Source organism: Zea mays, chromosome 8 (genome assembly GCF_902167145.1).
Source record: "Zea mays cultivar B73 chromosome 8, Zm-B73-REFERENCE-NAM-5.0, whole genome shotgun sequence".
In the NCBI taxonomy this organism is placed as follows: Eukaryota; Viridiplantae; Streptophyta; class Magnoliopsida; order Poales; family Poaceae; genus Zea; species Zea mays.
Window position 1 is genome coordinate 117795488 of NC_050103.1, and position 14051 is coordinate 117809538.

Here is a 14051-nt window from a genome sequence, read left to right on the forward strand (position 1 = left end):
GATCTTTTGGTTATGCTTAGCTTGTGTGTGTGCTTTTGGGAAGCTATGATCTTCCCCAATAATGTAGTTAGCACTTTTATACTACCCAGGTTTTATTAATCACTATTACTTCTATATTGTAAACCAAAGTTTGCTAATGTACATTATTCTATTGTAAAGACTTCTGCTCAATCTCGTATGTTGATGTTTATGTTTTCAAATGGATGATTATTCTAATGTTCTCAATCATGGGTGAATGTCGATCTTTTGAAATGAGGTAACGAGTTCTTCAAAACTCGGCACCCCGAGTAAGTTATCCAGTACACTTACATATCCATCTGAGACCTTAAGGGCAAGGATTTGTGTACATGGGCTCGATAACTTGGTTGGGTTGTGACAGGCAGCATACATGGTGCACACTAGACACGCTGGTTAGACATGTTCAAACATCAGGTCAGGGTCAAGTCGGGTTAAGATCGGGTCGTGGGCCATTTAGCACGGCCCGTACCTAACTCATGCCTAGTGCCAGGTCGGGTGGGCTCGTGCATCCTTATGACATGTCGGGTCGGGTTTTTTTCGGGTTCGGTCGGGTTTTTTGGCTTTAGGCCGGGTTTTTTTCAGGTTGGGTCGGGTTTTCGGTCAAAATCATGGCCCATACACATCCTGTGAATTATTGCAGGTCAAAAATTATGGCTCGTACCCACGTCATTGCATTGGTCAGGTCGGGCCAGGTTTTTTTCTGGTGGGTCAGGTCGGGTGGACCATGATCAGGTCTAACGCCGGTGCATATCAGAAAATGTACAATGCACATTTCCCATCCAGTGTGGTATCTTGTGAAGCATCGGACATCTTCAGTGCTATTGTAGACTATCCAACTTATGTTTTTCAAATGTTTTTAGTTTCTTTTTCTTCCAAACTTCTCATGGGGTTTCTTGGGTTACCCAGCACTAGTTTTTCACAAGTTTGAACTATCACAACTAACTAGACTCACCTAAGTCAAGCTACCCATCTCATGTCCCATTTATAGTATGACTAAAAGAAAATTGAGGTCCTATATCTACACTAAGCATCCAACCACTCTAGTGACACTTAGAACTAATTGATCCTTAACCTTTTTGACCATTCCTTATAAAATTTCCAGTTGTCCTTGTCAACAATGCCTATACCTATTAAGCCCAAACATCCCGCACTATTATGATCGAACATAATGTATCTCTGTAAAATATATGTTAGTCATAAAAAATTTGCATTGTGATTAATTATCCAAACCTAATTGTGGCCTAGATGATTTCAACTACAACTTTCAAGAAAAAAAGGAATTTCTATGTGTGCAATAGTCTAGATCATTTTGCTAGACAGTTCCTAGCAAGTATAAGAAATCTGCTAACATGAATAATAGTGAGACTGAAGGGCCATCAAGGTACGATAATTTATTTCCTATGGTCCTTTTAGTTTGTCATTCACCTAATTAGTGGGTTGACATTGGTTCTAATATTCATGTTTGTGTTGATGTTTCCTTGTTTTCTTTTTATTAGGCCGGGGACTTGCTCCTTGTTGATGGGAAATGGCTCACATGTGCATGTTATTGGTGTTGATACACTTAATATGAAGCTTACTTTAGGAAAGATTGTGCAGTTGAAAAACATGCAACATGTATCCACCATAAGAAAGAATGTTGTTAGTGGATGTCTACTATGTAGAGATGGATTTAAATTAGTGTTTAAGTCCAATACATGTGTACTATCTATGTTTGGTACGTTTATTGGTAAACATTATGATAGTGAAGGCTTGTTCTACTTGTCTTTATCTTGATAAAACAAATGTTTATCATTGAAGGCTTTGTCACATTCATTTTAGTTGTATGATGCAACTAGCTAGTTTGAGTTTAATTTTGAAATTTACCTTAGTCAAATATTATAAGTGCCACATATGTGTTGAATCAAAACAAACTCGCAAGGCTCATAAAGCTACAGAGGCGAAAAACTTGGTACCATTAGAATTAGTTTATTCTGATCTATGCAAAATGAATGGAGTATTGACAAAAGGTTAAAAATGTTTCACTACCTTAATACAAGATTGTACTAGATTTTGTTACATCTACTTGTTGAAGTCAAAAGATGAAGCATTGCATTACTTTAAAGTATATAAAGATGAAGTAAAAAACAACTTAAAAGAAAGATTAAATGTGTAGGGTTAGATCATGATGGTGAGTACTTCTCAAATATTTTCACTTTACTTTGCGAGGAACATTGTATAATACATGAAAGGATGCCTCATTATTCACCTAAATTAAAGGGGATAGTCAATAGAAAGAATCGCACTATAACTGATTTGATTAATGGCATGACAGATTTTTCAAGGAATGGTGGAATGAGGCAATTTTGACTACATGTCATGCCCTAAACATAACACCATTTAAGGAATGGGAGAAGGAAAAGCTTACACTTCTTATTTTACGCACTCGGGGTTGTTTGGCTAAAGTTAATGAGCCAATAACCAAGAAAGTAAACTTGGACAGAAAACTATGGATTGTGTCTTTTTGGGTTATGCTATACTTAGTGTTGGTTATATATTTTTTTATAGTAAAAATTGGAGTACCTAACATACTTATTGGTCAATTATGAAGTCCAGAAATTCTATATTTTTAAAACATTTTTTCGACGAGAGATGAAACAAGTTCATCTTAGAAAGGGTTTATCAAGGATGATATCTATATTGTGCCAATAGAACAAATTGAACATCTATATGAAATAAATCATGAGGAGGACAACAGTAAAACTTTTAGATAGAACAAGAGACAAATGACATAAATCTTTTTGGTGATGATTTCATTGTATACCTCATAGATGACACATCTAGAACCATTGAAGAGGCATATTCATCTCCTATTGCTAACTATTGGAAGGAAGTAGTGAGGAGTGAGATGGATTCTGTTAAGTCTAATGGTACGTGAGAAGTTGTTGTCCTTATGGGTGAAAACCTATAGGATGCAAGTGGGTATTCAAAACAAAGCTTAGGCCGAATGGTATTACTAAAAAGTACAAGGCAAGGCTTGTGGCTACGGATTATACCTTAAAAGAACGAGAAGATTTCTTTGAGACTTATTCACCGGTTCCTCGATTGGCCACATATTGAGTGTTACTTTCTGTGGCAACCACTTATGATCTTATTCATCAAATGGGCGTTAAGGCATCTTTCCTAAATGGAGAGTTGGAGGAGGAGATCTATATGGATCAACTAGGTGAATTTGTAACAGAAGGTCAAGGAGGAATGTTGTGTAAATTATTGAAATAACTATATGGCCTCAAGCAAGATCCTAAACATTGTACAAGAAGTTTGACAGAATATTAATATATGTTGGCTTTGTTGTGAATGAAGGTGGCAAATGTGTGTACTATTGCTATGTTGGGGGTGAAGCGATATTATGCTTGTATGTTGATGATATACTAATTTTTAGACAAATCTTAATGTGATTAATGAAGTCAAAGATATTTTATCTCAAAACTTTGAAACAGAAGATTTGGGAGAAGTCAATATTATCCTCAACATAAAAGTAGTAAGAGAAAGTGATGGTACGATCACATTGTCATAATCCCATTATATGGAAAAGGTTTGAAGTCACTTTGGGTACAATGACTATAAAGCTACTTCAGCACCTTATGATGCTAGTATGATTCTTTGGAAGAACAAAATGTTTATAAGATTAGCTAAGATTTTCTCAGACCATTGGCTCCTTGATGTGTTTAGATGGTGCTATGAGCCCTGACATCTCATTTGTTGTGAGCAAACTAAGTCGATATCTTCAATCCAGAACATGGACATTGGTGTGCTCTTGAAATAGTAATGTGTTATCTAAAGAGTACTATGAGACATGAAATTTGTATACTAGGTACCCTAGGGTACTAGAGGGCTATAGTGATTCTATTGGATCTTTGATGCTGATAAGATGAAGCCATAAGTGTATGTGTTCACACTTGGAGGTGGTACTAGTTCCTGAAAGTATTGCAAGCAGACCATCTTAACGAGGTCAACTATTGAAGCAAAACTCATAGCATTAGATATTACCACCGTTGAGGCTTAGTGGCTCCATGAACTCCTATTGGATTTACCAGTAATCGGAAAACCAAAATCATCTATTGTTTCAACGAGATGTGATTGTCAAGGTGCACAGTTCAAAGGACAACATGAAGTCTTCTAGGTATGTGAAGAGGTGGTTGAAATATGTCAAGAAAATTAATAACTCTAGAGTTATATCATTGGATTATGTTCAAATGGCTAAGAACCTGGCAAATCAATTGACAAAGGGTCTACCATGTAATACAACAAGCTATGCATCTATAGAATTGGGATTAAGACCCACATGAGTCACTCCATAGTGGTAACTTGTTCTATGTGATCAGAGATCCCATGAAGTAGGATGGTGAAACAAGCTATAGTTTAACTAAGAGAAGAGAGCCTTTATAAAAGCATCATTCCACTTCGGGTGAATTTTTTCAAAGCTGTATGAAAAGATGGTTTATATCTTAACGTGATTCCAGCGGATTATTGAAGCAGAGATGTTGTACAAAACATCTTTTGAGAATCACACCTATATGAGTTCGACGGTCTATAAAATTAGGTAATCTCTAAACACTCATGAAAGGACATGGAGTATGACTTATACTTTCCAAACCAAGGGGATGTCTATGTAGCCTAGTAGGCTAGTACTAATTAAGGGTTTTGGTCAAGCTTGTTTGCACAAAACTATCAATCTAAGGCACAATCCATTATCCAGTTGTAAACAAGTGTAGTCTCAGTTCTAGGTGGATGTTAAACTTATCAGTCTTCATTTAAACACTAGTGCATCAAAATAGCAGTACACTTGAGAGCGTTCTTTATGAGTCTTAAAATATTTGGTAGGGATTGTTGGATTTAGTGGGCTTAGCCTGAATTAATTTATTAAACCATCTAAATATTAAAGATTCATATAATGGTATGGAATGAAAGGTGGTTAATCCCACCTTGGAAGTGAAGAGGGGTCATAACCAACTTATAAAGTGGACTTTATAAACATCATCTGTGAAATTGAAAAAGAGGACATACTCACATACATGAAACTAGAAAAGAGGACATGCATGCCACATGCACGCACGCTCACTTTCCTCGTCGGGTTGAGTGTGTAGCGTGTCATGACGATATATACATACAAACATACGGGACGGTGCGACAGAAGTGATGTTCTAGGATTATCCTCCTCAGTCTTTCCTCACCTATATAAGGAGACCCACCTCTAGGGGACCAAATGGATTACAATCCACATGTTTATTTGATCCTTAAATTTTATCGTATAAAATTTAGAGCCAATTGTCACCCCTGCTCACCCCTCATGTGAACACTCTCTCACAACTCGCGTACTTCTGCTTAGAAGATATCTCTCTTCTCTCAAACTTTCTGGTATAGCTAAGAACAAGATCTTCATTACCACGTTTAATTTCTGCGCTCATGGACGTGACAAGGGCAAGCCTTCGGAATCCCTATCCACTGAAGATCTCGCTTGGGATAACTGCCGCTAAGTTCTTCTGGGAGGGACTGCATAACGTCAATCCTCCACTACATCGATCTATACGTCTACATCAACTGAGGCCAATCAATCAGTATGACTACTCTAATTAATAACCGTGCTACTGCTTCAGTGTACATCCTCAAACTTCCTACTTTTATATAGCTCATGATTATTAGAATAATAAGCATGAACACATGCACCTACTACAATTACACTGCTTCACTAACGATATTCATCTTCATGATTTATCTAAATAATTTTAGAATTAAAATATATTGTAGAATTCTCTAACAGTTTTGCGAGCCAGCAAATCCTCGTTCGGTGGGCTTCATTTATTAGCCACCCGTGAACTTCATCGGCCGGCAACAGGCCAGCCGATTTTTGAGGTACATATTTAGACAATCCCGAACCTGTACTGCCATAGTAGCATCTTCGGGAAGATTTTATGCTAATCAACAACCGATCTCTAACCTAATTGACAAGGTCAACAAACTCTTTATAGTTTCTGTTCGTATTGTGACAAGGACAAGGGGAGGTTCCTTGTCATGAAAGGAGAAGTATCAAGGATATGATCTCCTGGTTACAGGGCCTTCTCGATCAAAGCATATATCAACCACTACTCTATTCTTATACCAAGTAAAAAATTAAGCTGCTCTATTTCTATATACTCCAGTAATTATCACCCCCGGTCCTAAGATGTATGCAAGTTCATCTGACTAATGTGACAATCATGACGTGACAGTAGGTTCACTCTGACAAAGTAACCCAGGTTCAGGAACTCAGCGACTCCAAGAGAGATCAGCAATGGCGCAGGTGCTTCTTCTAAAATTCACCGTCCTCATAGGTGTAGAAGGTAACCGAGCAAAATGCCAACAACTGCCACGTAGATGACGAAAAGCAGGGGAAAACCGATGGACTGACTCCTTGCAGCAGCTTCCGCCCTTTTCAAGAATACCTATTTAAGAGGTGCAATTCGTTAGAGATGAACTAACGCAACAAACAAAAAAACTAAACCTGCAGGGTAAGACAGCTCTGGCATTGTATTAAGAAAAAGGTCTTTTCAAATAGGTCGAGAATCTCCAAACGTCTGCTCCATCCATACACAAGGAGACCGTAGCCCGTATAAGAATAACCGCGACCAAGACCAAACCTTAGGCACGTGTTTTGTTGTGGGACGGACGAGGGCAGTACACTTGCAAAGAAAACCGTTTTACGAGTGATATGCTATTGTAGCATCCTACTGAGTCGAGTTGTCAAACAATATATAAGAAGCGACCAGGGGTGGGTAAGGCCCAGCCCTCCCTCCTGCTGCTGGGAGTCCTATAAATTTGCACTATGAGAAGGGGCTGGAGGTAGAAGACGAGGGAAGGAGTCCATCCTAGGGCTTGTTTGGCAGAAAGGGGTTTGAAGGGACTCCTCTGACTAAGAGGATTTTAGCCCCTTCAGGGCTTGTTCGGTTCTACCCCAATCCATATGGATTGAGGGGGATTGAGGGGGTTTCAATCTCCAATAAGTCAAAATTTCTCTCAATCCATATCAATCCCCTCCAATCCATATGGATTGAAAATAACCGAACAAGCCCTCAATCTTCTCCAATCCCCTTGCTCCCAAACAGGCCCTAGGAGCAAAGGGACTAGAGGAGATCAGGAGATTGAAGGGGGATCCCAAACATTCGGAAACTTAAATCCAGTTGGGATCGCTGTCATTTTCATGGGTAGCAATCCCAAGAGGTGTTATTTAAATAAGATATTTATTTTTTATGGGAGGTTTTCATTCCTTGGGTTTGCCTCCTCTTGCTCCTAAACTAGCCCTAACATTTATATGGACCCACCCATATACTACTGGAGATCATAAAGCACACTAAAAGAAAATTAAATATGCATTTCCGACTCATGGTTGTGAACATTGATATGGTGATACTCCAAAAGCATACATAGTTAAGGATGCTTCTTTAGTTCTTTATTAGACGGGTCACAGTTTGGAATTCAATTACATGGATGCATGGGAGGAAAGTGTTTAAAGTTGAAAAATAGAAAACTAAAAAAATATTTAGCCTAATGCAAGAAAAAAAATATGGGTACCAGTCAACCGTGCAGAGGAGAGCGTATTAGTCTGGTCAGATGCTACCCTTCACCATTCAATGCATAGAACAAAATGTTAACATGTTATGGTTCCTAGTTCATTAGGGGACAAACTGTGCCGGGAAGATAGTCGGGTAGAGACGGCTTGGAGGGACTATAGTATTAGAGAGATCTAGGACTAATTCTTCATTCATTGATTGATTCCCCCTTAAGGAGGTACAACACATCCTTATATAGATAGGAAGACTTAGCCCCAAGTAACTAACTCAATCTTATCTAATCCAATCCCAAGTAATTAACTCAATCTTATCTAAACTAATCCCAAGTAACTAAATCTTATCTAATATAATCCCAATTAACTAACTAAATCTTATCCAATCTACTCTTTATCCACTAATCCTAACCTTAAGCCTATCCCTATCCCTATGAGCCTCCATGCCTTGGGCTGCCACCCCATAACATTTCTCCACCCTTCGAAGACAGCTCGTCCTTGAGTTGTAATTGGGTGCATGGCAACATCCTTGCTGTCTAACTTGATCTACACGTGAAAGTGCAACCCTAACTAGAAGCCTTTTTACATCTAGTCTTTAATTTATTTGCAAATAAAATAAAGAACCTAACATATGTCAAGGTTGGTCCCTGGATCCCATGGAACAACCTCATCCAGGCTACAAAGGCCAAGACATGGCAGCTCACCAGTCCTACGGCTTGGGCTGCCACAAGTTCCAGTGGAGACAGCGCCACCCAACCAGACGTGTTCTTGTCCGCACGGCTATGGATCAGGACGATGAACTGGAGTGGAGGATCGGCTAACCCTGCTGAAGGCCCTGCCGCCCCATGTGTCGCGTGTGGTTCAACGCACAATATCGATGCAAGTCGCTGTGACAGGGAACGACGGACTGCAGCCTGCAGTCGCGCCGCCGCTTGCCGCACTAGACGCAGTGGCAGGAAGCCACGTGCAGCCGCTGATCAGCGGTCATACTCCACCTTTGCCGTGAGTAGATCAAGGAGCTGGAGGATAGCAGATCGGGCCTGCTCCAGATCTGCCCTGGCACGAGCGAGCTCCTCACACCAGGTGCGGAGATCGTCCGCAGCAGAAGTCATGGGAAAGGATCCCTGACTCATAATACCATATGTTATGGTTTCTAGTTCATAAGGGGATAAACAGCGCCAGGAAGATAGCCGGGCAGAGTCAGCTTGGTGAGGACTACAGTATTAGAGAGATCTAGGACTAATTCTTCTTTATTCATTGATTGATTCCCTCTTAAGGAGGTACAACTCATCCTTATATAGATAGGAAGACTTAGCCCCCAAGTAACTAACTCAATCTTATCTAATCTAATCTAATCCCAAGTAACTAACCCAATCTTATCTAATCTAATCCCAAGTAATTAAATCTTATCTAATCTAATTCCAATTAACTAACTAAATCTTATCTAATCTAATCTTTATCCACTAATCCTAACCCTATGAGCCTCCATGCCCTGGGCTGCCACCCCATGACATAACATGCCAAGATTAGCCATTATTTAGCATTAAAAATTGGGACCAGTGTTCCAAATTATTAGATGAGAGAAATGGACTACAGGTTTGGTTGTTGAGAAGTTATTAGAACAAGAGCTGCATTTATCTGGTGCTAACAGAATAATGTCCCAGCATGGTAAATCAGCTCTCAGATATGGCAAGCTGGAAGACTAGTGTATACTTGCTACAGCTCTTGTGGATCTATTTGACAGAATTCTGCCCCAGCTGTCACATAACTTCAAATAAGCATAGGGATGAAAAGCATGGCAGGTGGCAGCTCTTCGCCAAATCCAAACAAATGTGCATGGAAAGCTTATATTTTTCATTTCACAGATTCAGTTATCATGAAAATGGACACACAAGAAAGTTACTGTAAAATAGTTTATGGTCTTTATCAACACAATAAAATTTTACCATCTCTTTCTGCAATTTATCCCGCTCTAGGATGGTAGTTCTGTTTGCTTCCCTCAATTTTACAATCAAAGTTTTAGCCTACAAAAGAGGATGATGCAACAATGTAGCATTTCAGAAAAGGAGCATTTTAAGATATTCAAAATTCAAATGATCAAACACAAATATTTGGCACTATATATTTCTTACCTCATCAAGTTTTACTTCAAGATTGTTAAGTTTCATCTGTAAATTTTGAAAATCTTTGGTTACCTGCTAAAGGGGTAAAAATAGAATTAAACACATAAGAATTCAGAAGTTAAGAACTGTTGATTGGTAACCAAGTGCCTGTATTTAAAATTCATCACCAAGACAAACTGACAAAATATAGTGATGAATTGTTAATAAGCCAAACAGATGTAGCAGAACATGAACGATACTTGAAAAATAGATTACCTGAGGTATATAAACATTATCAGCATTGGTAGATTCTTTATCACTTAATGATGGAACTTCACTTGGAGCAGGAGTATATTCCAGCGGTGGAGATTCTTTCAGGTCTACACTTGCTTCTGTTGAAGAAAACAGAGTTTCTATAGAGGCAACAGAGGATTCTTGCAAATTGGAAGCAGATTCTGACAATGCAAATGAAGCTTGTTTGGATGGGACTAGAAATTCTTGCAGGATAGTAGGGCATTCGTTTACAGATGAGGAGTTTTCATTGAAAGTAGCAGGAGTTCCACTTAAAGACGGAAAGCTTGCTTTCAGAGAATGACGAACTTCATTCACCACATTAGGTGCTTCATTCACACTATCTAGTGTCTGCTCTGCCACAGTAACTCCAGCTGTTTCCTTGGCATGGGGAACTCCATTGATGAGCTTCTCTACTTGAGGCTCTGATACTCTGACAGTGACAACTTTCAACTTCTTCTCCTCAATATATTGATCAGTTTCTTTGGAGAACTACAATGAAGATTGAGTCAAACTAAAATAGTGACAAAGATGCAAAACATCACATAAGCCAAGCATAACTTGTTGCATAGTGCATACTTACAAAAGCAGGAACGATGTCCTCGTCAGCTGTACCAAATGGAACAACTGTGGTCTGCACAAGAAACTTGTCTTTTGTTTGCAAATCAGGTGGAACATTCTTTAGCGCTTGCATAGTAACTACATTTTATTTAAACAACAACATTATAAAATGACAAAAAAAAGAAAGTAAATTGCACTCTCAAGAAAAACAATATCCACCATGGCATCTAGGAAAAGATGCCGTCTAGCTTGCACAATACTCTACTGCAATTAATTCTGAGTACGCCAAAGCACCAATTTCACCAGTAGACAGTAAAAAACAATGTTTACCTGTAAAATCACGTGATGCCAATGGAAGAATAACTCCTATATTTGGTCGAACACAATATTTTTTTGGAGAAGTTGTTTTAACCTGTTACATATTCAAATATCCAAGTCACCAGAACAGAAATTGGTATAAATGAAAATATATAAAAACATTAGGCCTTAAATTGTTTCATCCAAAGAAAAACCACATAGTGTAGTGTGTCATCAAATGATAATTGATCAAACTTAACCCTACAACAACAATATAAAAAAAATCTAACTCCATAGCACAAACTAACCATAATACATAACATAAGATTGGAGACCAACCTTGAATGCGATATATTGATCTGACTTATTAACAAGATGGATACAACATGAACTCTGCTTCTTCACCTCAACTGATAACAAGTGAAAGTCAGATAAATATTGATTTACAGGTGGTAGAATAAGAAACAATATGGAATTACGATCTTAGACTATAATTCACTAACCTACAGATGGTAGAATTTATAACAATAGAAAAGTACGATGATAGACTATATGATATCCCAGTTAACATTAACTACCCTCTGAAGAATAGCATGTTATCCATAACAAAGGAAAGAATAGCATGTTAACATAAAATTACTGAACAGTTCATTAAAATCCAGCGTAATGGGCTTGGCCCTTGGCCCACCTAACTGCTATATATATTATACACCCAACCCTGGATTAGGGTTAGGGTTTCACTCTCCTACAACTAGTAACTATACAAATTCTTGTATAGAAAAAAAAAGACTAGTAAGTCTAACATAGGTACTACATTACGAATGTCTAAGTCCCTAATTTTTTATGTGTTCTCATTGGGATTGAGTTAGGACATGCTTAAATAGATCATGAACAATCAGTAACTCACATGTTACACAAATAAGGTACAAACTGCAAAACAAAATTTCAAGTTAAGAAAATTGTCTCATTTGCATGGTACAAACAATGTAAGATATATTCTGGTTCAACCCTCCAAAGGTGCAGATGAAACATACTGTTCCAACAACTAATGAAGAAATATGGATTCCATGATTCCTCAAACCTTTGAAAGGCAGATTGTAGTCTGTTACCAACCAAGCACGGAACACCTTAGCAGTTTCCGTTTAATTAGTCCACTCTCAACACAAAGTAGTTTGTTCTCGTTGGATAAAACTGTAGGATTTTGTTTGTGAAATACATGATCACTGACTCATTAGTGCCTTGCACAACTTCACACAATCACAGGCACAATCTGCTTCTGTGTAGTATAATTACAGAAACAAACTCAGATCTGTCCTATTTCGACAAAGGTCCCTGGACCAAACCTACATGGTACAGAACAAGTCAGGTTGTTTGTTAGCTCGCTGAATCTCCTTCGTCACTTGAAAGTTCAAACAAACTGGTGTGTTTCACCTATTCTGCATCCTTACGCATATAACACACACAGCACCATATGTGGCATACCATGTTTTATTGACTCTTTTCCACGTCATCACAAGTGGCAAGAAAACAATCAGGGAATCTAGAATATCACTGCTGCAACCAATTCAACAAATGTGCATGTGCATATACATCAACAAGATATGCCACATTCCCACATGCCAAATTTCAGAGCCATTGACAGAAGGACAGCACACGAACTTTGTTGACACCCCAACTACTAAACCACACTAGCACACATGTTGACTGGAGAACAGATGGATCCGGATGAAAGTACAAATAATGTTATGTAAGTGCTAATGCCAAGGTTGGTCCTTAAATTTGTTGGCACAAACCTCACGCAATCGCAAGTATTAAGATCATCTTGACCGTCGTACATCCTAAGGTGCAAATCGAAATCGAAGCATGGAAAGTTAAACCCTGGCGCAAACACGCTGACCCACCCGTCAAAAAACCCAATCTGACCCAAGCATTGCAGCGTCATGAGAAATCGACCGAAAACTAACGCGCCAGCGGATAATCACAGACCCGCCCACGATCAGACGCCAATGCATCAGGCAAATCAACCCGACAGGTCAGGGATGGATCGTGGCGACTGAATTATTGAACTCGAACCTTCATTGGCCTGAAGAGGATTGATTAGGGAACGAGAAGAAGGGCACGTACCGAGAAAGCGGAGCTCGCGGGGGTGGATCTCGACGAGCATGTCCTCGCTGCCCATCGCCACCTCCCCGGGCCGACCGCGGTTAGCTAGAGAGTAGAGGACGGACACGGAGAGATCGAAGCAGTTGCTCTGCGTGCGAGCGCGTGTCGTGCGTGCCTGTCTCGGAAAGGAACAGAGAAAGTAGTGGACTGGGACTGGAGGGGGATGCCGCCACTCCGGCGCCTCAACTCCGAGTCCCCCGTCAGCGCCTCCCTGAGACGCCCGACGGTTTCGGGCCTTCGGCGGCCGCCGAAATGTAGGCTAGTGAGATGGCAACGTGATCGATGTCCAATTTTTTCGCCAGAAATTTCTCTACTAGAGCTCCAACCATATCTCAAACGGGTATCTCAAATTAAAATATAGAGCAATACAGAAAAAATTACTATAAAAACATCTCCAAAAGACACTTTATTTTTGGCTCTCTATTTGACTCTATATTTACCTTTTCATAAAGATTATACTATATATGTAGCATCTACACTCCAACAGATTATCTACCTAGTTTGACTAGACAGGTGGCTAGCTAAATTTGGCTAGTGATGAAACCAATTTAGAGAGACGGATAGTTTGACGAGTCAGATAGCTAGTATGTTGGAGATTTATTTTGCTATTGAATAGATTAAATTTAGTTTGGCGAGCCATTTAGCTAGTCTGTTGAAGATGCTCTAACAGTGTCATATTTTATAAAATTAGTCAAAAAATTATAAGGCTCCCTCTCAAGTGTTTCTCATTCTCCCCTCTACGCACAGCTCATTCTCATTCCCCTCAAGCAAATACAAGCAGTAGATACCGCTACACCACATGTGTGTTTGTGTCTACATATATGATAGAAAAACATCTACTATATCTCTCTCCAAGCTCACCTGCTACTATTGTACAATGCGTAGTAGTAGATAAGTATCACCGAGATTCTTGAATTATATTTTTGAATTGAGGGTTACTGTATTTAAAGAAGAGCACTGCATACAATTTCTTTTGTTTGAATAATGTTTCCGACTTAAATTCTTTTTTGCATGCGTGGCACTTATTCTCCTTAATATTTTTT

General features: G+C 39.1%; 1 protein-coding gene across 4 annotated transcripts; it reads right to left on the reverse strand.

Moving 5' to 3' along the window:
- Window positions 1–5988: 5988 nt before the first annotated feature.
- On the reverse strand, window positions 5989–13291 carry LOC100384528 (Vesicle-associated protein 2-2). 4 transcript variants are annotated; one of them, XM_008657105.4, is made up of 8 exons: window positions 12970–13291; window positions 11185–11255; window positions 10879–10960; window positions 10571–10686; window positions 9973–10479; window positions 9727–9792; window positions 9541–9618; window positions 5989–6476 (listed from the first exon to the last, which is right to left on the reverse strand). In XM_008657105.4, exons 1-8 carry the CDS (start codon window positions 13022–13024, stop codon window positions 6360–6362), a joined length of 1092 nt encoding a protein of 363 aa, XP_008655327.1. In that variant the 5' UTR covers window positions 13025–13291; the 3' UTR covers window positions 5989–6359. The 4 variants fall into 4 exon arrangements, with proteins under 4 accessions (XP_008655327.1, XP_035817441.1, XP_035817440.1 ...); XM_035961548.1 differs by lacking the exon at window positions 12970–13291 and adding an exon at window positions 11927–12183 and having other exon boundaries at window positions 9727–9789; XM_035961547.1 differs by lacking the exon at window positions 12970–13291 and adding an exon at window positions 11927–12183.
- Window positions 13292–14051: the final 760 nt, after the last annotated feature.

Bases quoted from the DNA above. Each gene is read 5' to 3' on its own strand.
- LOC100384528 (XM_008657105.4), bottom strand. From the start codon at position 13,024: ATGGGCAGCGAGGACATGCTCGTCGAGATCCACCCCCGCGAGCTCCGC. The intron at 9,793-9,972 runs GTAATCTATTTT...TTACCCCTTTAG, and splicing joins ATAATGTTTATATACCTCAG to CAGGTAACCAAAGATTTTCA. The intron at 9,619-9,726 runs GTAAGAAATATA...CCTCTTTTGTAG, and splicing joins TTGAAGTAAAACTTGATGAG to GCTAAAACTTTGATTGTAAA.